Source organism: Pocillopora verrucosa, chromosome 6, assembly GCF_036669915.1.
Source record: "Pocillopora verrucosa isolate sample1 chromosome 6, ASM3666991v2, whole genome shotgun sequence".
Lineage (NCBI taxonomy): Eukaryota > Metazoa > Cnidaria > Anthozoa > Scleractinia > Pocilloporidae > Pocillopora > Pocillopora verrucosa.
The window spans coordinates 9,001,035-9,028,296 of NC_089317.1; the positions used below are offsets into that span (position 1 = coordinate 9,001,035).

At 39.3% G+C, this 27,262-nt stretch overlaps 1 protein-coding gene across 6 annotated transcripts in view; it reads right to left on the bottom strand.

Annotated features, from left to right (window-relative positions):
* The window catches only part of LOC136282012 (uncharacterized), a 52,250-nt gene extending 25,976 nt beyond the window's left edge, over positions 1-26,274 (bottom strand). For all 6 annotated transcript variants that reach the window (XR_010718036.1, XR_010718037.1, XM_066169113.1 and 3 more), the window contains exons 1-14: positions 26,202-26,274; positions 14,811-14,840; positions 14,233-14,619; positions 13,522-13,896; positions 12,168-12,539; positions 10,482-10,868; positions 9,770-10,144; positions 8,707-9,078; positions 6,968-7,354; positions 6,257-6,631; positions 5,183-5,554; positions 3,477-3,863; positions 2,766-3,140; positions 1,704-2,075 (exon numbers count right to left, since the gene is read on the bottom strand). Coding sequence is in view for 4 of the 6 variants with exons in the window: in XM_066169113.1 (XP_066025210.1) it covers positions 1,704-2,075; positions 2,766-3,140; positions 3,477-3,863; positions 5,183-5,554; positions 6,257-6,631; positions 6,968-7,354; positions 8,707-9,078; positions 9,770-10,144; positions 10,482-10,868; positions 12,168-12,539; positions 13,522-13,896; positions 14,233-14,619; positions 14,811-14,840; positions 26,202-26,268 (4,633 nt within the window). In the remaining 2 variants the exon portion in view is untranslated. The remainder of the gene's footprint in view (positions 1-1,703; positions 2,076-2,765; positions 3,141-3,476; positions 3,864-5,182; positions 5,555-6,256; positions 6,632-6,967; positions 7,355-8,706; positions 9,079-9,769; positions 10,145-10,481; positions 10,869-12,167; positions 12,540-13,521; positions 13,897-14,232; positions 14,620-14,810; positions 14,841-26,201) is intronic.
* Between the last annotated feature and the right edge of the window lie 988 nt (positions 26,275-27,262).

A 27,262-nucleotide genomic window follows, 5' to 3' on the forward strand; every position in this document is an offset into this window, starting at 1 on the left:
AGCACTTGGTAAATACACCTTGGCTTGCAATTCTAATGATTACAGTTTTCTGAGGTAATTGAAATGTTAGACCCCATGAAGGAACCTTCCACATAACTTGTACAGTCATGTGCTATAAGATAACTTAAGAAAAATGCATTTGTGTAGGTAGAACTATTGTAAATACAGTACCACCTAGTGACAAAAATAAACTTTTTCCTGTAAGCATGAACATTTGGGAGAAGTTACAGTGGTAATTGACCCTTATTTTTGCTAGGATGCATAGGGTCTGATGATTTTAATGTATATCTTTTAGCTTTCAAACTTTCAACTTTGTACTAATTGTAGCTGTTTACCATATCTATTCTCTGTACCTTAATCCCTCAAAAGTTGAAGCAGGTGAGTCAATAACCTGGCTTCCTTTGTTTGGAATTGTGTGATTATATAATTCTGCTGTGTAAGCTACCATACTGTAACATGTAATAATATTATTTTGATTACATTAATTACACTAGCTCAAGCTTTCATTAATGCATGATAGTTATTACAAATGGTCCGACCCAAACTAAAAATTGAAATAAGGAATTGGTCATAGGATATGTGAGTTTAAAAGGGCGGGATTCTGGAGAAACAAGGATTCTCCTTTAATTAGGACTGAAATTAATGGGGGCCCTCCTATTTTAATTCTTGCTTTTAATTTGACCTGCCTCCTCCCTTGTAATGTTTAGGGCACATAGATGAAGAGAACATTTTTGGGTACTTTGATGCATGAAAGTTAAATTACCGATAATTGACGTCCACATAATGCACAAAGCAATAATATAAAGCTTTAGCTTAATAGGTTAAAAAATTAAAAAATAAGAGTTTTGCAGACCATATCTGACTTTTTATCCTGGCTCTGGATATTTATTCAAATAACAAAGTCACTATCAGTCTCATTCGCTCTCACTTTCCGCTGAGCTTGTGGAAAGATGATAAAATCATTATTTCTTAAATGAAGAAAAGAAAGTCTGCCCTCTTACCACAGATAGTTCTGTTGGGCATCATCAGTACAAACCTGGTCCAATTTTTACATGAAGATGATTGTTCCAGGTAACCTAACCTTAAAAATTAGTTGTGAAAGTTCTTGGACCTGTCGTTGTACGTCTTGAATGTTTGACTCAATTTTACCTCACTAACCTAAACTGAATAAATAGGGACATGAATTTTTCCCCCACCTCCCCCCCGAACTGGTCTTTCAATTCATTGAAGAAACTCTTCTTCAGCCAGTGCTGAATAGTTTTATTACAGTATTCATTCAGTATAATGAAGGGCTGGAAAATAAATTAACAAGAGCTCAGCTTTTAGGCTTGCCTAAATCTATATATTTTCAGTGAGATGGTATGTAGCACGACTGCTGGGTACTCTAGTGGACACACTTTCATTATCTGTCAGTTTCTACGCCTAACGTGTAAAGCTTTTGGCCGTTTTATGGCTAACCCCATTGAGACCCTCGTGAAAGAGAAATGTTAAATACGTTTTCTTTCAAAAGAAGGCGAAAGTAGCTCAGGATGATCGTGGTGAGCGGTGAAAGTCAGTATGTCTCTAAAAAATAGAGCAGTATAGAATCACATGCAAGTTGGGGCATAGTCGGTTGCGGAACGCATCAAGAGCAATTTCGCCCAAGAAAAATGTTTGATGGTTATAAAAGAGGACATTCAGAATAAACGTCACAGGGTACTCACCATCGGTCGCTGTGGATTCATACTTCGCTTCAAATCCACGATCAACTGTTTGTCCAGGATGGAACATCACAAACATTTGATTTCCATTCGACAACTGAGGCTCATTCCAAGACGACCCCTGGCAAAATCGCTCCAGCGAAGGCGAACTTATTGACCCACCATCATAAAGCTCCACATAAGAACAAGAATCTGAACAACCATCTCCTGAACACTCACTTAACACAAAGTCAGTAAACGTAAAATTTACAATTTTGCCAGCTGGCGCGGTAATGTTCCAGGTACAATTTCTGGACGCAGTGTAGTTACTCTTTGGATAGTTTGTGCTGCATATTTTGCCGCTGCCTGAGAGAGGAATTGCTTCCTTGGGACAAACTGTAAGCAATGAGAAAGAGCATGTGAGTGTGGGAGAATAAGCATAGGCTGTTCCGGGTGTTCAGTTGCTAAAACACAGGACCATAATCAACAGCGCGAGAGCAGCTGGAGAGTGAAAAAACCAGGGAGGTGTGGGTCATGTTGGGTAATCAACTTCTTCTTTTCCCTACCAGACCCAAACCTCACTCTCTTTTTCGCTACGCCGCTACTATCGTGCCTCTGGCTATTTCGCTCTGTTTGAGTGGCTAGAACGCTTGGAGTAGGCCAGAATAAACATGGATTGGTCATAGATATTATAACTTCCAACAATGGACTAAACACTCCAAACACTCCAGCATTGTATTAACACGCTTTATTTAAGAAACGATGTCGTAGCTAAGGTTTTCAAAGCGGTTCAAAGTTGTCAAAAATTTGTTAGGAGCCGGGAACAAACTGCACTGGAGCGAAAGAAAGCGAGAAAAAAACTGGCCCGAAAAGGCTTACACGTCCTTTAAATACTAACGAAAATGTTGCAATAAATTACTCGACTAAACATCACAGATGTGCGCATTCATCCTGTGTTGATAAAAGAGAGAACCTCCACCCTTATTAACTAAGTTCCTTATCATTACTTGTATGGGTGAGTTTATTGCATGTAATATATTCTCTCAGCGAACTCTGAGATCTCATGACGTTGTTTTCTCTACTTACTTGGAGGACTGTAGTTCAACAGCTTGTAAGTTGCCCCAAATCCGTCATAATCCATGTTTGTATCATCAGACACGAACAGCACCCTCAAGCTTTCGTGCAGGGAATAAAATTTTACAGGAATATGCATTGGTGTACCACATAGTTTTCTAGGCAGCACTTGGTCACTGAAGCTACTCTGAACTTCCATGTAGTCACACGAGCAAGCAGCGGCATCACAACGTTCAAGATTATAGTCTGGTATTGTGAGCTCAACACGGTATCCTTGTTTCCCTATAATCTTCCAGCTACATGTCTGGTTGAATGGATAGTTTCTTGGATTATAAGGAGAGGAGAAGGAACCTGATGTTTCATCGAGGATCATATCTGTTGGGCACACTGAAAAGAGTAACAAAGACTGCCAGCTTTAGTAAAATGCATCTAACCTACTGTAAAAAACTTAATGAATTTTCGATACCGCCTACAGCTCTTTTTCAATAAGTTGACGGTTTTATACTTTAATCATTATAACGATTGTGTAATATAGCAGCTTGCGTTCGAGTGAAAGACTTGATTATATGCAGTATTTTTCTACAGACTAAAGCTGTTCAAAGATTGCCTACTGTATTACTTGCATGATATACTCAACAAATTCTCGCTCAGTTGAATAGGAGTACATGCTCAGTACACTTCTATACTTCCGGTTATAAACTACCTTAGAAGATAAGCTCTTACGTGAATCTCCTTCTATCGCCTGAAAGATTGCATTGAACCCTTTGTTTACAAGGCCGGTGCGAGACTCAAATCTCACTTGAATAAAATGTCCCTCGGAGTACACAGGAGGGGGAAGCTTTTGACCACAGATCTTAAAGTCACTGGGTTTTCCTCCATGAGAGGCAACGTTTGTGATAAAGACTCGGGCACTGTCTGCTGCCGCTCCGGCACAGTCATCGTTTTCACCTGCTACCAGGGTAAAGCTCAAGAAGGTCAGTTTGATGGTTTTTCCACCGGGTACCGTGATATTCCAGATACAAATACTGTTTGTGTCATAGTTGTTGGGAAAATTGGGGCTTGAAATGTGACCACTGGTAGCATTAATGGACTTTCCAGCAGGGCTGCAGGCTGTCAAAAGAAGGCATCTTTCAATTAATCTTTGGTTTCTTACTCCAGGCAAAAGAATTCCAGCAAATTAGAAATTGAAAATGTGTTTCAAACGAGCGCTTTCGTTACCATATTTTTACTAACTTTCATCTCAACAAGCACGCGACATATGAGTTTAAAATCTCCTCTCTTGTTATAGGTCCCTTATTATGTGCGATAATGATAATTAACAATCGAATTATAGACCTATGAATGTTTTCTTCCCTACTAAAGCCCTATTTCCTGATTTTAGCTAATCTCTAAAGTAATAAACGATAGGAGAAAGAAACGCAACGATTTTCCCATCGATTTCTCGCCTACATGCATCTTTCTAAGCGTAAGATTTTCCATTCCTACAAAAATCTCGAAGGTGTTTCACATATTTTAGCTTTCTTGATCAATCATTCTGTATAAAGAGTTAAAACAGCTGGTTAATTGGTCAAGTGACAGCCAGAGCCAGAATTGCTTGATAGGTGTAGTTGAGAGAAACTAGTCGCAGTGGCAGTCGCAGATTTTAAAAGGCATCCAACACAAACATACAGCAGGGCCCAATGACTTTTTTTGATGGTTTTCGGAGATGAAATGATCGATTATAAAGAGGAATATTAAGATTAGGGTTGTAGCTTTCTGGCAAGGGGAAAAATTTGACCTCCGAGTCATCAAATATTTAGATAAATCGAAAAGTCTGAAAACACACCCGCTGTTTGCCTTTGTTGATTGAAAAACCGTCAATAAAATTGACTGATACTTGCGTAAGACATTTACTAAGGATGTAATAATATCTGTGCAAACCCTCAGAGTAATTGATTAAATGCCATCGCAGTGAGAGCTTCATACAATTTACCGATTTTGAAGCGATTTCCTTTGGCAAGCCAGAAAACCAGGGGGTGGTCTATCACCCCCCTTCCCCCTAAAAAAAAAGCTAAAACATTGGCCAGTTTGTCTTTCTTAGCTTTGGGGTGGACCCTTTTAACTGGAAAAGTTTCACCGATTTCGGTGAGATGGCATGTAGCACGACTGCCGGGTACTCTAGTGGACACACTTCCAAAATCTGTCAGTTTCTACGCCTAACGTGTAAAGTTTTTGGCCGTTTTACGTTTTCTTTCAAAAGAAGGCGAAAGAAGCTCAGGATGATCGTGGTGAGCGGCGAAAGTCTGTCTGTCTCTTAAAAATATAGTAGTATCGAATTAGGTGCAAGTTGGGGAATAGTCGGTAGCGAAACGCGTCAAGAACAATTTCGCCCAAGAAAAATGTTTGACTATAAAAGAGGATATTCAGAATTCACATCACAGGGTACTCACCATCGGTCGTTGTGGCTTCATATTTCGCTTCAAATCCACGATCAACTGTTTTTCCAGGGTGGAACATCACAAACATTTGATTTCCATTCGACAACTGAGGCTCATTCCAAGACGACCCCTGGCAAAATCGCCCCAGCGAAGGCGAACTTGTTGACCCACCATCGTAAAGGTCCACATAGGAACAAGAATCTGAACAACGATTTGCTGAACATTCACTTAACACAAAGTCAGTAAACGTAAAATTTACAATTTTGTCAGCTGGCGCAGTAATGTTCCAGGTACAATTTCTGGACGCAGTGTAGTTACTCTTTGGGTAGTTTGTGCTGCTGATTTTGCCGCTGCCTGAGAGAGGAATTGCTTCCTTGGGACAAACTATAAGCAATGTGAAGGAGCATGTGAGTGTGGGAGAATAAGCATAGGCTGTTCCGGGCGTTCAGTTGCTAAAACACAGGACCATAATCAACAGCGCGAGAGCAGCAGGAGAGTGAAAAAACCAGGGAAGTGTGGGTGATTTTGTGTAATCAACTTGTTCTTTTCCCTACCAGACCCAAAACTCACTCTCTCTTTCGCTACGCCGCTACTATCGTGCCTCTGGCTATTTCGCTCTGTTTGAGTGGCTAGAACGCTTGGAATAGGCCAGAATAAACATGGATTGGTCATAGATATTATAACTTTCAACAATGGACTAAACACTCCAAACACTCCAGCATTGTATTAACACGCTTTATTTAAGAAACGATGTCGTAGCTGCGGTTGTTCAAAGCGGTTCAAAGCAGTTCAAAGTGGTCAAACGTTTGTTGGGAGCCGGGAACAAACTGCACTGGAGCGAAAGAAAGCGAGCAGAAAAACTGGCCCGAAAAGGCTTACACGTCCTTTTGATACTAACGAAAATGTTACCATAAATTACTCGACTAAACATCAGAGATGTGCACATTCATCCTGTGTTGATAACAGAGAGAACCTCCACCCTTATTACCTAAGCTCCTTATCATTACTTGTATGGGTGAGTTTATTGCATGTAATATATTCTCTCAGCGAACTCTCACATCTCATGACGTTGTTCTCTCTACTTACTTGCAGGACTGTAGTTCAACAGCTTGTAAGTTGCCCCAAATCCGTCATAATCCATGTTTGTATCATCGGACACAAACAGCACCCTCAGGCTTTCGTGCAGGGAATAGAATTTTATAGGAATAAGCCTTGGTGTACCACATAGTTTTCCAGGCATCGCTTCGTCACTGAAGCTACTCTGAACTTCCAGATAATCACACAAGCAAGCAGCGCCTTCACAACGTTGAAGATTATAGTCTAGTATTGTGAGCTCAACACGGTATCCCTGTTTCCCTATAATCTTCCAGCTACATGTCTGGTTGAATGGATAGTTTCTTGGATTATATGGAGATGAGAAAGAGCTTGATGTTTCATCGAGGATCATATCTGTTGGGCACACTGAAAAGAGTAACAAAGACTGCCAGCTTTAGTAAAATGTATCTAACCTACTCTAAAAAACTTGATGAATTTTCGATACCGCCTACGGTTCTTTTTCAGTAAGTTGACGGTTTTATACTTTAATCAATATGACGATTGTGTAATATAGCAGCTTGCGTTCGAGTAAAAGGCTTGATTTTATGCAGTTTTTTTCTGCAGACTATAGCTGTTCAAAGATTGCCTACTGTATTACTTGCATGATATACTCAACAAATTCTCGCTCAGTTTAATAGGGGTACATGCTCAGTACACTTCTATACTTCCAGTTATAAACTACCTTAGAATATAAGCTCTTACGTGAATCTCCTTCTATCGCCTGAAAGATTGCATTGAACCCTTTGTTTACAACGCCGGTGCGAGACTCAAATCTCACTTGAATGAAATGTCCCTCGGAGTACACAGGAGGAGGAAGCTTTTGACCACAGATCTTAAAGTCATTGGGTTTTCCTCCATGAGAGGCAACGTTTGTGATAAAGACTCGGGCACTGTCTGCTGCCGCTCCAGCACAGTCATCGTTTTCACCTGCTACCAGGGTAAAGCTCAAGAAGGTCAGTTTGATGGTTTTTCCACCGGGTACCGTGATATTCCAGGTACAAACACTGTTTGTGTTATAGTTGTTGGGAAAATTGGGGCTTGAAATGTGACCACTGGTAGCATGAATGGACTTTCCAGCAGGGCTGCAGGCTGTAAAAAAAAGGCATCTTTCAATTAATCTTTGGTTTCTTACTCCAGGCAAAAGAATTCCAGCAAAATAGAAATTGAAAACGTGTTTCAAACGAGGGCTTTCGTTACCATATTTTTACTAACTTTTATGTCAACAAGCACGCGACGTATGAGTTTAAAATGTCCTCTCCTGTTATAGTTCCCTTATTATGTGTGATAATGATAATTAACAATCAAATTATAGACCTATGAATGTTTTCTTCCCTACTAAAGCCCTATTACCTGATTTTAGCTAATCTCTAAAGTAATAAACGATAGGAGAAAGAAACGCAACGATTTTCCCATCGATTTCTCGCCTACATGCATCCCTCTAAACGTAAGATTTTCCATTCCTACAAAAAATCTCGAAGGTATTTCACATATTTTAGCTTTTTTGATCGATTATCTTTTATAAAGAGGTAAAACAGCTGGTTAATTGGTGAAGTGACCGGACTGAGCCAGAATTGCTTGATAGGTGTAGTTGAGAGAAAGTAGTCGCAGTCGTAGATTTTTAAAGGCATCCAGCAGTGCCCAGAAACGTTTTTTGATGGTTTTAAAGATGAAATGATCGATTATAAAGAGGAATATTAAGATTAGGGTTATAGCTTTCTGGCAAGGGGAGAAATTTGACCTCCGAGTCGTCAAATATTTAGATAAATCGAAGAGTATAAAATCACACTCGCTTATTTGCCTCTGTTGATTGAGAAACCGTCAATCAAACTCACTGATACTTGCGTAGGGCATTTACTAAGGATGTAATAATATGGGTGCAAACCCTCAGAGTAATTTGTTAAATGCCATCGCAGTGAGAGCTTCATACAATTTACTGATTTTGAAGCGATTTCCTTTGGAAAGCCAAAAAACCAGGGGGTTATCTACACCCCCCCTGGCCCCCAAAAGCCAAAACATGGACCAGTTTGTCTTTGTTAGTTTTGGGGTGGATCCTTTCAACTGGCAAAGTTTTACTGATCTCGGTGAGATGGCATGTAGCACGACTGCCGGGTACTCTAGTGGACACACTTCCAAAATCTATCAGTTTCTACGCCTAACGTGTAAAGCTTTTGGCCGTTTTATGGCAATCGGCTGGCCCCATTGAGACCCTCGTGAAAGAGAAATGTTAAATACGTTTTCTTTCAAAAGAAGGCGAAAGTAACTCAGGATGATCGTGATGAGCGGCGAAAGTCTGTGTGTCTCTTAAAAATAGAGCAGTATGGAATTAGATGCAAGTTAAGGCATAGTCGGTTCCGTAACGCGTCAAGACCAATTTCGCCCAAGAAAAAATGTTTCATGATTATAAAAGATGATATTCAGAATAAACATCACAGGGTACTCACCATCGGTCGTTGTGGCTTCATATCTCGCTTCAAATCCCCTATCAACTGTTTGTCCAGGGTGGAACATCACAAACATTTGATTTGCATTGGACAACTGAGGTTCATTCCAAGACGACCCCTGGCAAAATCGCCCCAGCAAAGGCGAACTTGTTGACCCACCATCATAAAGCTCCACATAAGAACAAGAATCTGAACAACCATTTGCTGAACACTCACTCAACACAAAGTCAGTAAACGTAAAATTTACAATTTTGTCAGCTGGCGCAGTAATGTTCCAGGTACAATTTCTGGACGCAGTGTAGTTACTCTTTGGATAGTTTGTGCTGCTTATTTTGCCGCTGCCTGAGAGAGGAATTGCTTCCTTGGGACAAACTGTAAGCAATGAGAAGGAGCATGTGAGTGAGGGAAAATAAGCATAGGCTGTTCCGGGCGTTCAGTTGCTAAAACACAGGACCATAATCAACAGCGCGAGAGCAGTAGGAGAGTGAAAAAACCAGGAGAGTGTGGGTCATGTAGTGTAATCAACTTTTCCTTTTCCCTACCAGACCCAAACCTCACTCTCTTTTTCGCTACGCCGCTACTATCGTGCCTCTGGCTATTTCGCTCTGTTTGAGTGGCTAGAACGCTTGGAGTAGGCCAGAATAAACATGGATTGGTCATAGATATTATAACTTCCAACAATGGACTAAACACTCCAAACACTCCAGCATTGTATTAACACGCTTTATTTAAGAAACGATGTCGTAGCTAAGGTTTTTCAAAGCGGATCAAAGTTGTCAAAAATTTGTTAGGAGCCGGGAACAAACTGCACTGGAGCGAAAGAAAGCGAGAAAACAAAATGGCCCGAAAAGGCTTACACGTCCTTTAGATACTAACGAGAATGTTGCAATAAATTACTCGACTAAACATCACAGATGTGCACATTTATCCTGTTTCATAACAGATAGAACCTCCACCCTTATTAACTAAGCTCCTTATCATTACTTGTATGGGTGAGTTTATTGCATGTAACATATTCTCTCAGCGAACTCTAAGATCTTATGACGTGGTTTTCTCTACTTACTTGGAGGACTGTAGTTCAACAACTTGTAAGTTGCCCCAAATCCGTCATAATCCATGTTTGTATCATCAGACACGAACAGCACCCTCAAGCTTTCGTGCAGGGAATAGAATTTTACAGGAATAAACCTTGGTGTACCACATAGTTTTCCAGGCAGCACTTGGTCACTAAAGCTACTCTGAACTTCCATATAGTCACACGAGCAAGCAGCGCCATCACAACGTTGAAGATTATAGTCTGGTATTGTGAGCTCAACACGGTATCCTTGTTTCCCTATAATCTTCCAGCTACATGTCTGGTTGAATGGATAGTTTCTTGGATAATAAGGAGAGGAGAAGGAACCTGATGTTTCATCGAGGATCATATCTGTTGGGCACACTGAAAAGAGTAACAAAGACTGCCAGCTTTAGTAAAATGTATCTAACCTACTATAAAAAACTTGATGAATTTTCGATACCGCCCACGGTTCCTTTTCAGTAAGTTGACGGTTTTATACTTTAATCAATATAACGATTGTGTAATATAACAGCTTGGGTTCGATTAAAAGGCTTGATTATATGCAGTTTTTTTTCTGCAGACCATTAGTGTTCAAAGACTGCCTACTGTATTACTTGCATGAGATACTCAACAAATTCTCGCTCAGTTTGATAGGGATACATGCTCAGTACACTTCTATACTTCCGGTTATAAACTACCTTAGAATATAAGCTCTTACGTGAATCTCCTTCTATCGCCTGAAAGATTGCATTGAACCCTTTGTTTACAAGACCGGTGCGAGACTCAAATCTCACTTGAATGAAATGTCCCTCGGAGTACACAGGAGGGGGAAGCTTTTGACCACAGATCTTAAAGTCATTGGGTTTTCCTCCATGAGAGGCAACGTTTGTGATAAAGACTCGGGCACTGTCTGCTGCCGCTCCAGCACAGTCATCGTTTTCACCTGCTACCAGGGTAAAGCTCAAGAAGGTCAGTTTGATGGTTTTTCCACCGGGCACCGTGATATTCCAGGTACAAACACTGTTTGTGTTATAGTTGTTGGGAAAATTGGGGCTTGAAATGTGACCACTGGTAGCATTAATGGACTTTCCAGCAGGGCTGCAGGCTGTAAAAAAAAAAGGCATCTTTCAATTAATCTTTGGTTTCTTACTCCAGGCAAAAGAATTTCAGCAAAATAGAAATTGAAAACGTGTTTCAAACTAGCGCTTTCGTTACCATATTTTTACTAACTTTCATGTCAACAGGCACGCGACATATGAGTTTAAAATCTCCTCTCCTGTTGAAGTTCCCTTATTATGTGTGATAATGATAATTAACAATCAAATTATAGACCTATGAATGTTTTCTTCCCTACTAAAGCCCTATTACCTGATTTTAGCTAATCTCTAAAGTAATAAACGATAGGAGAAAGAAACGCAACGATTTTCCCATCGATTTCTCGCCTACATGCATCCCTCTAAACGTCAGATTTTCCATTCCTGCAAAAAATCTCGAAGGTGTTTCACATATTTTAGCTTTCTTGATCAATCATCTTGTTTAAAGAGGTAAAACAGCTGGTTAATTGGTCAAGTGACAGCCAGAGCCAGAATTGCTTGATAGGTATAGTTGAGAGAAACTAGTCGCAGTCGTAGATTTTGAAAGGCATCCAACACCAAAATACAGCACTGTCCAAAATCTTTTTTAGATGGTTTTCAGAGATAAAGTGATCGATTATGAAGGGGAATATTAAGATTAGGGTTGTAGCTTTCTGGCAAGGGGAGAAATTTTACCTCCGAGTCATCAAATATTTAGATAAATCGAAAATTCTGAAAACACACTTGCTTATTTGCCTCTGTTGATTAAGAAACCGTCATTCAAAATGACTGATACTTGAGTAGGATATTAATTAAGGATCTAATAATATGTGTGCAAACCCTCAGAGTAATTGGTTAAATTCCCTTGCAATGAGAGCTTCATATAATTTACCGATTTTGAAGCGATTTCCTTTCGAAAGCCAAAAAACCAGGGGCTGGATCCTTTCAACTGGCAAAGTTTCATTGATTTCGGTGAGATGGCATGTTGCACGACTGCCGGGTACTCTAGTGGACACACTTCCAAAATCTGTCAGTTTCTACGCCTAATGTGTAAAGCTTTTGCCGGTTTTACGGCTATCGGTTAAACCCATTGGCACCCTCGTGAAAGAGAAATGTTAAATACGTTTTCTTTCAAAAGAAGGCGAAAGTAACTCAGGATGATCGTGGTGAGCGGCGAAAGTCTGTGTGTCTCTTAAAAATAGAGCAGTATGGAATTAGATGCAAGTTGGGGCATAGTCGGTTGCGTAACGCATCAAGACCAACTTCGCCGAAGAAAAATGTTTGATGATTATAAAATAGGATATTCAGAATAAACGTCACAGGGTACTCACCATCGGTCGTTGTGGCTTCATATTTCGCTTCAAATCCACGATCAACTGTTTTTCCAGGGTGGAACATCACAAACATTTGATTTCCATTCGACAACTGAGACTCATTCCAAGACGACCCCTGGCAAAATCGCCCCAGCGAAGGCGAACTTGTTGACCCACCATCATAAAGCTCCACATAAGAACAAGAATCTGAACAACCATTTGCTGAACACTCACTTAACACAAAGTCAGTAAACGTAAAATTTACAATTTTGTCAGCTGGCGCAGTAATGTTCCAGGTACAATTTCTGGACGCAGTGTAGTTACTCTTTGGGTAGTTTGTGCTGCTGATTTTGCCGCTGCCTGAGAGAGGAATTGCTTCCTTGGGACAAACTATAAGCAATGAAAAGGACCATGTGAGTGTGGGAGAATAAGTATAAGCTCTTCTGGTCGTTCAGTTGCTAAAACAAAGGGCCATAATCAACACCGCGAGAGCAGCTGGAGAGTGAAAAAACATGGAGGTGTGAGTCATCTTGGGTAATCAACTTCTTCTTTTCCCTACCAGACCCAAACCTCACTCTCTTTTTCGCTACGCCGCTTCTATCGTGCCCCTGGCTATTTCACTTTGTTTGAGTGGCAAGAACGCTTGGAATGGGCCAGAATAAACGTGGATTGGTGATAGATATATGGCTTCTTTCGCAGATGCCGTCACAATATGCATGGTAAGAGCAAAAGAGTGGCACACGAAGCGCTGCCAAGTGTAACTGATGAAAACAGGGTGACATCACCTAATATGTCTTCCTGAGTAGACGCACGGCAACGTGGAATCTAGTTGTTTCATATACGATGATGGAAATTGTTGTAAATGGTGAAGTCATCCACACCTCTTTTCTCCAATAGGTGATAAATAACAGCCAATCAAAATGCTTATCATATAACTGTTGACTCGACCAATACTCAAGATCAAAACGGCTTAAAACCATGCTCTTTAGCCTGATACATTTCAATACGACTTTTATAAGTGAGTAGTCCCAAGGCAAGAATACGAATATTTGAAACTCGTTACGGTGACCAATTTACATTATCAAGTCAGATGAAACCAAAATAATACTTTTATACTCCTCGACCGAGGCAGCGCCACAGTTTCTTTGGAAACTTACCACCTTAATTCAATTAGGGTTGGCATGGCTTCCCAGTACATCACCGCTTACATTATACATCAGAGATGTGTGCATTCATCCTGTGTTGATAACAGAGAGAACCTCCACCCTTATTAACTAAGTTCCTTATCGTTACCTGTATGTGGGAGTTTATTGCATGTAACATATTCTCTCAGCGAACTCTGAGATCTCATGACGTTGTAGTCTCTACTTACTTGGAGGACTGTAGTTCAACAGCTTGTAAGTTGCCCCAAATCCGTCATAATCCATGTTTGTATCATCGGACACAAACAGCACCCTCAAGCTTTCGTGCAGGGAATAAAATTTTACAGGAATATGCATTGGTGTACCACATAGTTTTCTAGGCAGCACTTGGTCACTGAAGCTACTCTGAACTTCCATGTAGTCACACGAGCAAGCAGCGGCATCACAACGTTCAAGATTATAGTCTGGTATTGTGAGCTCAACACGGTATCCTTGTTTCCCTATAATCTTCCAGCTACATGTCTGGTTGAATGGATAGTTTCTTGGATTATAAGGAGAGGAGAAGGAACCTGATGTTTCATCGAGGATCATATCTGTTGGGCACACTGAAAAGAGTAACAAAGACTGCCAGCTTTAGTAAAATGTATCTAACCTACTGTAAAAAACTTAATGAATTTTCGATACCGCCTACAGCTCTTTTTCAGTAAGTTGACAGTTTTATACTTTAATCAATATAACGATTGCGTAATATAGCAGCTTGCGTTCGAGTAAAAGATTTGATTATATGCAGTATTTTTCTACAGACTATAGCTGTTCAAAGATTGCCTACTGTATTACTTGCATGATATACTCAACAAATTCTCGCTCAGTTGAATAGGAGTACATGCTCAGTACACTTCTATACTTCCGGTTATAAACTACCTTAGAAGATAAGCTCTTACGTGAATCTCCTTCTATCGCCTGAAAGATTGCATTGAACCCTTTGTTTACAACGCCGGTGCGAGACTCAAATCTCACTTGAATGAAATGTCCCTCGGAGTACACAGGAGGGGGAAGCTTTTGACCACAGATCTTAAAGTCATTGGGTTTTCCTCCATGAGAGGCAACGTTTGTGATAAAGACTCGGGCACTGTCTGCTGCCGCTCCAGCACAGTCATCGTTTTCACCTGCTACCAGGGTAAAGTTCAAGAAGGTCAGTTTGATGGTTTTTCCACCGGGTACTGTGATATTCCAGGTACAAATCCTGTTTGCGTCATAGTTGTTGGGAAAATTGGGGCTTGAAATGTGACCACTGGTAGCATGAATGGACTTTCCAGCAGGGCTGCAGGCTGTAAAGAAATGGTATCCTTCAGTTACTCTTTTGGTTTCTTACTCCAAGCAAAATAGAAATTGCAGATGTGTTTCAAACTAGCGCTTTCCTTACCATATCTTTACTAAGAATGAGAATCTCAGTTGACTTAAACAAAGACTAAATCTGTGGATTAAAATGCAGACATATAAGACGATTATTTATACTTACGATCACTTGTCACCACAGTCAGGTTGGCAACTGCAACAAATACAAATCAAAGTGCTCTGTGAGCAAACTCGTGAACTGACAGATGACTTACATGATTTTTTGGATTATCTTTAATGTTATCTGGTTTAGGGAATTTTGTGGTTGATTGTCATATTTAGAGTACGAGCAGTAGTTCATTGTTCGCTAATGTAGCAAAGAAACAAAGTAACGTTGGGATAAGAAGGCACTACAATTGTGATGATCATGCTATTACATTTGACAAGGGTGAATAATGTCATTTGTTTTAAACATTTATTTTGTTTTTAGAGGGCACGGTAACGAATCCTGCAATCTGATTTGTTCTTTACCCGGTCAGTATTTTCCTATCTCTGGCCACGGGCCACGATAACGCTTTCATGAGTCGCCGAGTACATCCCAACTTTCGTTACCATTTTTTATAAATATATCTCGTTTTTCCGACTGGGCAGTATTTTTAAGCAAACTCGTCGATCACTACCTCAAGCCAATAAATAACTTATGAATCCTCTGTTTTCTCTGTCTCAAATCACTTTGGTCGACAGAAAAATATTGGTTGCAGAATGAATTTGTATAAGCAATAGTGTCAATTACGTTGGTTGACAAGCGGCCTAAAGACCGTCTCAAGTTAAATTTAATCGTTCACAAAAAGTACATAGAAAGTTAAAACGTGAAGTATTTGGTTACAGTTAAACTGAACGATGGAACTCTCATTCATTTAATAACTGAATTTTCTTTAGCAATTTGTTCGTAGCAAAAGAGCGAGTGAAGTTTTAATTTAAGTTCTACAACAAATTTACGCTGTCGGTGAGTCTTTCCGAGCCCGTTCAATTTGGACATTTGTACCGTAAATTGCACAATAGAAGCTGAAGGAGTTTAATGAGAAAAGGCCGCATTAAATCCCTGTTTGTTTCGTTGGAGTGTGCCATTCGAATTAAGTTTTTGTGGAGGAAAGACCAGATTTACACACGCCATTGCAGCAAACAAATGAACAAACTCTCACAACTTCAAAATAAAAAAAATTGAATTTACTCGCATTTACTTTTCTCGTTGTTTAATTAGTGAACAGAGGTAAATCTTCGTACATGAATGAATTGTCGATGAGAATGAATAATACTTTCCGTTAGACCATTGACTGTTTTTGAAGAAAACATTGTCGTGACAGTCCTCGCCAAACTAATTCTGTTGTTTTCAAATGTTCTTGCGCTTTTTTTCTTATGTGCTCCCTAATTGACAGGTGTGAGATTGTGACAGATTCTTGTAAAAATAATGTCTTAAAGTTTCTTTCAAAGCCTTTTAAATCACCTTTATCGTTACGGAAATGAAAATGTTTCGGTGAGGCATCTCTCTTTCATTTGCATCACCTCTATTTTAACTACCATTTACTCGCTCAAAAATTGTTCAGTTTATGAAAGATCTTGCCGTATTTACAGCCCTAAATCATTCGGATTCTTTCGGAAAGAATTTCGTCAAGTTTAAAAAAAAATATATGTTTTTTACCGGCTAAAGGTCGGTCCGTATGGTGAAAAACTGTGACCTCGGTCTTGAAATGTTTTTCACCATACGGACCTCCCAGCCGGCAAATAACATATATATATCATTTGTGTCTCTAGTTCAAAAGAAGAGGTTGGAAGTAAATGTGAGTGAAAAGTGAAATTTACTTTCCATCATTGTAAATATTTGAAAATCAAGGCAATACTGTCGTCATGAAAACATTAATGATTCCCTCTTTATCAGATGAGACAAACGGGAACGAGTTTTGAGTGACATAACTAAGCCAAGACTGCCACGGTCATTTTGGATTTCCACCTGGGTAAGTTTTGGTCACGTGCTAGGCAACGTATAATCGAGAACAAGATAGAATTTCATGTCAGGCCTATTTATCCATTTTGTGGTGTATAACTTTCGCATTTTAGTATGTAATATCTATTTAGAATCTTCAAATTGTCTTGAAACTTAAAAGAAAATTGTTCTTTAAAAATTCACTGGAAATCGGTAGCCAAAATTATTTGTTTAGGTGTTATTTGATTTTCGTGTTAACCTGTAATTTCGTCAGTCGCCGGCACCTTGTGTTGCTTCACACAGGAAAAACACACGATACGAAATGTAATGATCGATGTTGTCCCCAACCTCACGCCACAACAGGAAAAGCTTTTTTTCTGTAAAACTCCGAGCGCTTCAGAGTAAGTGATATTTTTAATGAATCGTCGGATTGTTTTCAAGTTCAAGGATTGTAAATTACAATTTTGTGGAAAACGAAGGTTGTTGTCTTATTTCATTGTGAAGCCTCGAACGCCTGCCAGTTGCTAGCGCCGCTTGTTGAAACTAGAACGAAAAAAATTAACTCTTTTAATATTATCATTGGCTTCTTTTTCATCTCAACACTATTCTTAGCAGCAAAGGTCGCCATTTCGCTTGTTTATTACTCGCCAAAAACTATCAAATGCACTCAAAAGCCTAAAATTGAAAAATAGTTTACAGGAATCGACCAATCGAACGAGCAAGCGATTGCCATTCCCCACATCATATCTACAAGTCGCTCTTGCGCATGCATAATTCACGAGTTAAAATGAATATGTGAACACGTTTCTCGACGTATGTAATAGAAACAGTTCATCCCAAATTCTAAAAAGTGTGGGTCATCTGAGAAAAAAGGTAAAGCACAGAAAACTCTCTTAGCTGCGATAGTGCTATTAATACCAGAAAGAATTCTGAGCTGATTTTTAACTTGTTAATATCTCATATTTTCTGAGCGGCTTAAACGCCCGTTAAACTGATCTGAGGCAAACTGATTAAATTTTTATGTGTGCGTGTGAGACATCAATTCTTGCAAGATTTTAAGCTGAGCCGTTCTTCACTTGTTGAGGGTTGCAAAGGAATTTATACGTAACGGGTGATTAAGACGCAAATGAGTATCTGACGCGTGAATTTAGCGGAAAGAAGAGCGAGATTCGTGAAGTTATGAAACAGCGTGAGGCGCGATTTGCCTCCTGAAACCTTGTTCACAAGAACATAGAGTTGAAGTTTTCCTTTTACATGTGTGATTTTTTTTGTAAAATTCACTGAGGGTTAGGGATCCCCGGGTGACACTTGTTACCCGATCCTTTTAAAGGCAATTTAAGATTGTTATCCTAATTGACTGTTTAGGCCCCTTGAAAGAAAACCGGAAAAAATGGTGCCAATATTAAACCAGGCTGTCAGTATTTAGTTTTCTGGAATTTCTCCCCAAAAAATTAACATAAGAACACAGGAATGTTTTAAATGCTATACAAGCTCCGAAAAACCTTAATGCCACTCCACAGAATTGTCATTGAAAGTTATGAAAAAAGCTTCCGTTCAACAATTACCAACCAAAGAAAGACTTTACGCAGTATTCATCAAAGCTGGTATCAGTGAAAAGAAATGATATGACTTCCTGTTGGCTCCTAATAGTGCGTTTTTTTTAACATCCTTCCCCTAGAGATAGAGGAGTTTGTCGGTGGGAAGCGGAATAGGCTGGATGGCGACGACGCTTTTGGCCGTGAAACAGAGATTTTGTTATATCTATTTCCCGAGCTTGGCGATACTGAGGTTCGTCTCGCGGAATATTTTGTCTAGCAAATCGACTTCCGGTGTGACGAGTCGTTCGATTCGAGTCGATCGAGTCGATTCGACAGTATCTGCAACCCCCTTTGGTGGCCACTTGCGGACGGGTCGACTTTAACCGCGACGGGTCGAAAGGAGTCGATTCGACAACATTTTCAACAACCCTTGGCAGTTACTTTCGAAATATTTTCCAAGTGTCTTGCAAATTGACTTCCGGTACGCGTTTCCATCTAATGAGAGATGGTTTATCAGATTTCCGATTAACCACGAATCAACTTCCGGTAGAACGATTCGCAAACTGCCTTTCACGAATCGTAGCGGTTTGGGTGTATTTGAAAACCCTCTTGCAGCGTGTAGATATCTTTTGAGCCAGACCTACACACCTGAGCCCGACACCAAGCAAAGAAACTCGAAAGAGTGCTGTGTACCAACTGGCTCGCAGGTGCACGCAAAGACCACGACATTCAGCGAAAATAATGGCTAACGCAGACGATAATTGCAGTCAAAAAACAGGCAATTAAAATAACAGAAGGTTTAAGAACTTTCTAGAAGTGTTTTCTTGAGAAAACAGATAAACAATTTCACTTCTCAAGAACGATCACGCAGTCAAGATACAATACTATTTCTGCGTGGAATTTCTTGATGGTGGAAAGTGGAAAACATTTTCCAGCCTTATTTTCTGGAAACATGGCGCAGTTAATGAATTTTATGGGGCTATCCATATTTCCTTTCAAATGAAGAGGACAGAGTTTCCCGTCACCGCGGTTTAGAAAAGCCGAAGTTGTCAAAACGGGAACTTGTACGTCAACAAATATGCGACATGTGACTTTAAAATCTCCTTTACTTGTGAACTGTGCGATAATGATAGTAAACAATCAAATTATAGACTAATGAATGTAAAATTCATTAAAGTATGAGCCAGCAGTCTTCCTGCAAATTTCCCTTGATGAAAAAATTCGAAGACATAGCCAGTTGTTTTCGTGCATAGACAAAGACGATAAATTTGGAAGAAAAGTGAGATGCAAAGGTCTGAATTTTTTGTAGCCTAAAGCAGCTGTACCCTCTCCTGCAGTATTCGTCTAAATTTTGCAAGGTCCCTCTTTATCTTCTGCCTTGTTCGGTCAGTTTCGACCTCTGATGTTAGATTACCGACATCGGCCTCATTCATATTTACAGAGGAGAACCTCTTCGATAAACCAATTTTTGTTAGGGCAGATAAGCGGCTAAAGTATCGAGCGATTTCCTGCTCTATCAACTAGTCAGTCTTAGACAACATTTCTGGCCAGTGTCATCTCTTAATCTCAATATTTGGGAAGCCACATCAGAAGCGGTTGCCTCACTAGTTTCCTCCCCTGTCTGCTTTCTGAGGAAAGGCGGCTGCTTTATGTGTTTTCCAAAGAGCCCATCCAAAATCCACCTGGCTAGTTAGGGATTGTTCGTCAGAATTTTGCCTGAGGTCCGACCTTGAACGAAGATCATATTTTCGACCACCGTATACCCAAAACGAACACTTTTTAGCTTACCTAACTCACGTTCCTAGATACTCTTCCCTGGAAATTTTATTGCCAATGATTTTTTGAAAGAAATTGTCCAACCGCGAACCTTTCAGCAAATTGAGTCAAATCGTTAAGAGAATAAGACCCCTCTAGGTCCTTAGGGCGCCGTGTGAGCACGCAGAAAAAGACAGGCTGGCTAACTCCTGCCACTAAGATTATGATTAATGGACTAAAAATTTTACTACATGATCAGGGCTGGAACTGCTTCGTTGAGCTTAAAAGAAAGTTCACTGTTTGCTCGTGTCCCGCCTTCTTAGCCGTCTCTGTTACCAGGCCCGCACGAAGAGGCCACACGAAGCTCGTGAATAACTTCGCATTGCATGCTGGGGTTTATGGAGTTACCATCGGATCAGTCGGGGGAAGAAAAATGACTGAATACGAGTGGTTAGCGGTAAAAAACTTTAATACCTAATATAGAGACAGGTCATTTGTAGTTGCAGAAAACAATCGTGTTGTAAAATGTTAACAGTATACTTCACTGAACAAAATGTTAAGCAATTTTTCAAAAGTGTTGATTGTACATATATCTTTTACTGTTGTAATAAAAAATGGAGGTACTGGAAAAGGCATCGGTGACATCCGAAAAGACTGGTACATCCTTTTTATAATTTTTTAAAACTTTTTTCTCAACAATTTTTTTTAAAAATAAAAATTAGTGAGCAACACACAGCAACAGATCCTGCCAACTTAGTTTATCATCCGACCGGTTTCGTCTGATCACACAGACTTCATCAGGGATTTAACAAGATGAACAAAATTGAGTTGTCGATAAACTGGACGTTTACAGTATAAATCACGTTCAAATTGGGGTGCGAACAGCAAAAACATACACAAACAGGAAATGTTACGCAATAAATTGGAAATGTTACGCAAATCTAGCGTAGCAAATTAGGCAATGTTTATTTTTAGGGCTCATGATTTAACGTTAAATCGATGCGAATTTTTTCTTTCTAAGCCATCACAATAGCGGACTCTCTATCTTACAAAAAAAAAAACACACAAGTGTTCCACTGGAAATACTATACATTTTCTTCGGTTCCACTCAAACGTTTTGTTATGACAAATTGATTTACCATACATCTCTTTATTCTGTGATTTAAATATTAATTCATTAATTAATGTGATATCTCCAACACAACACAAAATACTTTTAAAATATCACCCAAACTTATGCAAACAAAAAGCTCAAATTACGGTTCGCTTCAATTCAGGCGTGAATTTGCATTATCTTTCATGGACGAAATATTTATGAATTTTATCTTTATCCACCTAGCAAACAAAACGTTCCAAATTACGGTCAAAACACCAGACGTAGTTCACTTCGAATTTCTCGATCTATCCTAGTTTCTCCGACCGCATCCAAACAGGTTTTACTACACAGCTTCCATCTACGACTCCCGATGAAACGTGACGTAAAATACGTCACGCGTTACTAGGTAACAGTACTCATACATATGCATGAACCCCACTTTAGTGGGGTTCGCAGAATTACACACTTTTTCCGTGTTGAAGTCGTCATGAGTTAACCGACGCCAATCAAACGCGCTGCTCTTTCATGCTCCGGTCGAAAAATTAAAACTAAGAGGGCGATAGAAACTGGGTAGCAAAGTCTATTGTCATCCATCTCTTGGTAGTATTTCATCGCAGAAGTCATTAACAACACAATTTACATAAGACATCAAGGACTGCGCTAACAACAAAGCGACGATAGATCACGTCGCGCACCCGTAATTTTGCGGAAATTTTGGCTCAAAAGCTGGCATAAAAATTTCAATCTTATCGTGAAAAGAAAATCAACGTTAATATTCCACTAATGTCTCTAACTTTGTTTCTCATAAAAATGACGTCAACTTAAATGAATCACGAGGAACAGCCGAGTGGTTTCAATTTAGTTCTAGAAATTATTGACACCATTTCTTTGATCATTAAGTTTATAGACAATGGATGAATAGAGTTAAGCGTTCCAAATTTCTCTGCTCGTGCAGCCGGTTTCTAAGGATGTTACATTTCAATTGCCATCGATTATTATATCTGGGAAACTAAATTGGCTTGTTTTTATGAGAGCCTTGTTCACTTTAGGCTGTAGAACAAACAAAGATCGGCAAGACATGTCTAGGCACATACTGTTATACCTCAGTTATGGATTCTTTCCTTTCAGTTCTCTTTTTAAATCTACGGTTATATTTATCTATGGCATATATCTCATCATACCTGCACAAAGTACAAATAGTTAGGATGGAGTCAGCGCATTGACGATAAGTACCATCCAATTCTTCATGGCGAGCTAAGATTATTTTCTGCTAGCGCTAGCTCTACCGGCATGAAAAGTTGATATATTTAGCTTATGATTTGCATGTCAAAATGAATTAATCACTATGAATCTCTATGCATGTCAAAAGGTCAACTTTAAGAAAAAATAGAAAAAACATATCGTCTCCTTTCCGACTGTAAAAGAAGGGGCATTGTTCCTTCACTCTGTCTTTAGGAAGCCTTTCAAAAAGGGATAAATTCAGCACATTTGTAGCATTTATGGGCCGTGTCATTTAATGTTCTATTCCGTAAGTTTTCAAGCACAAGCGCATTATTCTGTCGAAAACATGCTCAAATAAAACAAGAACAGTTCAATAGCTTACCAGAGAAACATATGCACCCGAAATTAGACATAAGATCGAAAAAAATTATCAAGACTGAAATATGTCGAGACAAATGAGTGGCAGATACGCTGTTAGAAGCGGAAAGCGTACAGATCTCCCGGATTGGAACCCGCGCTATAGGTTCACATAATTGAACACTGGTTACCACGCATCACGGCCAGAAAACTGCGTAGCGTTGTGTTGAAAGTGTTGAAAGTTACTGGATTCATTTTTAAAATCTTCCCATGAACAATACTTTGCGCATCAAAAACTACACATAGAACAGATCTGGAGGATTTGCTGTAAATGATGGTGCTAATTTTACGAAAGAAACGTTTTTTAAAAGTAAGGAAAACCCCCCAGATTTGGACCCCTCGGTCCACATCCGCTAATGGATATGAACCCCCCAACAAAACTGAGTGAAAACATCATTCTTAACGTTCTAGTAAAAACGGATGATACTTTACATTCCTGTGCGTACTAAAGTATGTTTTTAAAACAAAACATGCGTATCGTTAAGGCATACGAACTGGCATCCCGTCGGATGTTTCTTTTGACCAAGGGAAAATGGGCAAGAATTTAGTTTAATGTCTGGAGAGAGGTCGTAACATCATGGAAACAAATTTGCAGAAAGGAGGGTTAGTTCATCGGGTTCCGTTGCTTCTTCATAACCTGATATTTCAACGTAAATTATCGAGAAGGCGCCTATCGATCACCTTTGTCTACTTTGTAAGTCACGCAAGCGCGCAAGCGTTACGACCGATCACGTTTACCCAACGTTTTAGGACAATTCGGCATCTAATCTTCATTCAATTGCTGTGAAAACCTAAAATCCTCAACGTAGAAGATAAACGAAGTTTGAACGGTCAAAAGGAGATCTTGGTCAATTTTAAGAATTACGCAAATGATCTTTGACTTGAGCGCAATTGAGCAAACATATGGATTTGCGCTGTTTCTAAGAAGTTGGGGGATGGAAGGTAGAGATATACCCGCGGGTTTGAGGCAACCGTGACTTCATCGGTGTATAAACTATGCACTGATATGCTTTTTCATTCCGATGAACGCCTGCATTTTGAGAATTCTTTCGTACAAAGTAGTGAATTTTTGATATGCAAACGAAGGTCGAAGAGAAGGGTCTCCTGTGATCACGCTGGTATGAAAAATATTTCAGCTGAAGTTTCCATATTTTGTCTGTGAACTAACGTAATACATCATGTAACTTGTAGCAAGACAGAATTCCGTGAGTTACATTGTTGTAGTCGCTGCGCGCTGAACAAAATCTTTGAAATTTACACTTTCGATCGCTGTCCACAGGGGTGGTCTGGCCAAAAATCATTTTTTGGCTTGTGGCGACGCAAAAAAAGAGAATTGGACAACAACTAATTTTTTTTTAAAACATGTGTCCTAAACACTTTTCATGGGCAAAAAATAAAAAAAACGTTTTTCCGACGGGAAGTCGTGAGGACCGCTCTTAGCGAGAGCCTTACTTACACGTGTTTAGACTACAACCAGGATTAGACTTAAAGGGAATCTCGCAAGCAGATTCGGCGTTTCATAATTCAACTGCATGAGGTTCAAAACATTGTTATGACTACTGTAGGAAGTTCCGGGATCGGAATGTATGGAAAAAACATCAACGGTAAGGGCTGTAATCGTTGAAATTATGCTTTAAGACTCTTAAGAAGTATTTTACTACATCTTTTCCATGCTGATGGAATGTACGGTACATTTTCGGAACTCTGGTTTCTTTGAAGTTTTCTTATTTTATGGAAAGGAAGATTTAAAATTCTCTCGGACGTTTTCTCCGTAAATGCATGATTTCTCCAACCATGCAAATGGAACTGTCGTTTACTCCACCTGACAGTCACGCCATCTGTTGATACATGTATGCCATGTACGCTGTGACTAAATGCCCTGTAGCCGGGCACGGTCTCAAATAAACTAAATGCCCGTCAGTTAAACATTTTCACGCAATTTCCGCCGAAAGGTTCTTTCAAACTTCTTAAGAATATCAAATGTTTGTTAAGGAATGCCAACCGAATCTAAAAATGTATTTGTTTTTTTAGGGGACAAATTCTCCGAGCTTGTGCATACTATAAAATCGCTCGGTTGTCGACAACTTGGAAATTTTACGCTTCTGATCAGACTGCTGAGCACGGTCTCAAATGGACTAAGTGCCCAGCAGTTAGAAATATTCACCAAAAAGCCACTGAAAGGCTCCCTCAAACTTCTTAAGAGTTTAGGTGTTTGTTAAGAAATGTAAAGCGATTCCAAAAATTTTTTTTTTTAGTGGATAAATTCTCCGAGCTTGTGCATAACTAATCCGCTGCCGACATTAAAGTATGCTGTATGTTCAAATATTTATCATGTTGAGAAAAGATGATAAAAATTTGACAATATTGCACTAAAATTCTTCATTTGAGATCATTCATGTCAATCAAAAAGCAACGCGTTGTTTTTCTTCGTTTGCCCACCTTTCCCTTTAAAGGTGTTTTAATTTTCCTTCAAGAATACTTTGACGATAAAACACCCTTTTGAATTTAGCGGGCCGTACAATGTCTCTTTCTTCTGCTGAAGGAATTCACTAAGAACGAAGCGGACACTCATCTTTGTTTTGTGACAACTTTGTGTGTGGTGATTACACGTATATTTCGCATGACTCCTTTGGAGAGAGAAAGAGGAAATTTAAATTTTAAAAGGGCTGTTGTATGTGTTGATGAACGACAGTTCGAAAACCTTAGCGGAAGTTATCTTCACAGAAAAGTCACTTACATCTAGTTTTCCCTTTTGTCAGAGAAGCTACAGCGAGGTTTTTACTTCTTAATTGATACGTGGTACACATACTTTTGTCCGCTAACGCATATGATTTAAACCATTAACGATTGGTTTCAGGAGAAAAATATGCCAAATCGATGCGCCGGTCGAAAAATTAAAACTAAGAGGGCGATAGAAACGATTCTGGGTAGCAGAGTCTATTGTCATCCATTTCTTATTAGTATTTCATTGCAGAGGTCATCAACAACACAATTTATGTAAGACATCAAGGACTGCGCCAACAACAAAGCAACGATCGATCACGTCACACACGCGTGATTTTCCGAAAACTTTGGCTTAAAAGCTGGCATAAAAATTACAATGCTATCGTGAAAAACAAATCGACGTTAATATTCCATTAAGGTCTATAACTTTATTTTTCATGAAAATGACGTCAACGTAAAGGAATCACGAGGCACAGCTGAGTGGGTTCAATTTAGTTTCAGACATCATTTCTTTTATCATTACGTTTATAGAAAATGAAAAATTTGTGGTCGATTTGTTCACCTGGGTTGTAAATAAATTAATTGAGACAAGCGTTCCAAGTTTCTCTGCTCGTGCAACCGGTTTCTAGGGATATAACATTTCAATTGCCGTCGAATATTATATCTCGGGAAGTAGATTAGCTTGTTTCATGAGAGCCTCGTTCACTTTGAGCTGTAGAACAAACAAAGATCGGCAAGACATGTCTTGACGCATACTGTTATATCTCAGTTATGGATTATTTCCTTTCAGTTCTCTTTCCAAATCTACAATTATGTTTATCTATGGCATATATCTCATCATACCTGCACAAGGGACAAATAGTAAGGATGGAATCAGCGCACTGACGATAAGTGCGATCCAATTCTTCATGGTAAGCTAAGATTATTTACTGCTTACCCCAGTAAAAGTTGATATATTTAGCTTATGATTTGCTTTATCACTATGCATGTCAAAAGGTCAACTTAAAAAAAAAATAGAAAAAAAAACATATCGTCTCCTGTCCGGCTGTAAAAGAAGGGCATTGTTCCTTCGCTCTGTGTTTAGGAAGCCTTTCAAAAAAAAAGGATAAATTCAGCACATTTTTAGCTTTTTTGGGCCATGTCATTAAGTGTTCTATTCCGTAAGTTTTCAAGCAAAAGCACATCACTTAATCAAGTAAAATATGCACCCTTTATCTAGACCCGTTCCTACGTGGCATTCTAAGCCAACAACTCAAAAACGACTTCAAAATTTTCCAGCGCTGGTTATGCCATAAATTTCAAGTCTTCCTTTTATTACAATCTACACGAGCTTAGATAATCATGTTATTATGTTTATACAATGCTATTACGTCAGTAATGCTGAAGTTTCGCAATGGAAGGAAAAGAGAGTTAATTCATGCATTAAAACTTGGATTTAACGTATTATCGCTGGCTCCTCTACTAAGTTTGCTTCTATCACTCAAATACAACATTGGATAATTTTCCATTTGTGCAAAGTAAAGCATTTGCCACTCAAGTCATGCGTGCTAAAATATCTTATTTACATATTGTGTTCTTACCGTTTCTCTTTCCAAATCTATAATTATCTTTATTTATGGTAAAAAATCTCATACTACCTGCATAAGGGACAAATTCTAAGGATGGAATCGGAGCATTGATGATTACAACAATCAATTTCATAATGGTTGTTAGCCTTTGATTGGCTTAGTCGTTGTGCATGCCTAAAAAGTCAACCAAAACAAAGAGTTAAAAAAGATGTCGTTTCCTTTCCAGTCGTAAGAGTTGGGGCATTGATCCTTCATTCTGTCTTTTAGGCAGTCTTTCAAAAAAAAAATGATGTCCACACATTCGTAGCGTTTATGGGCCATATTATAAATGTCCTA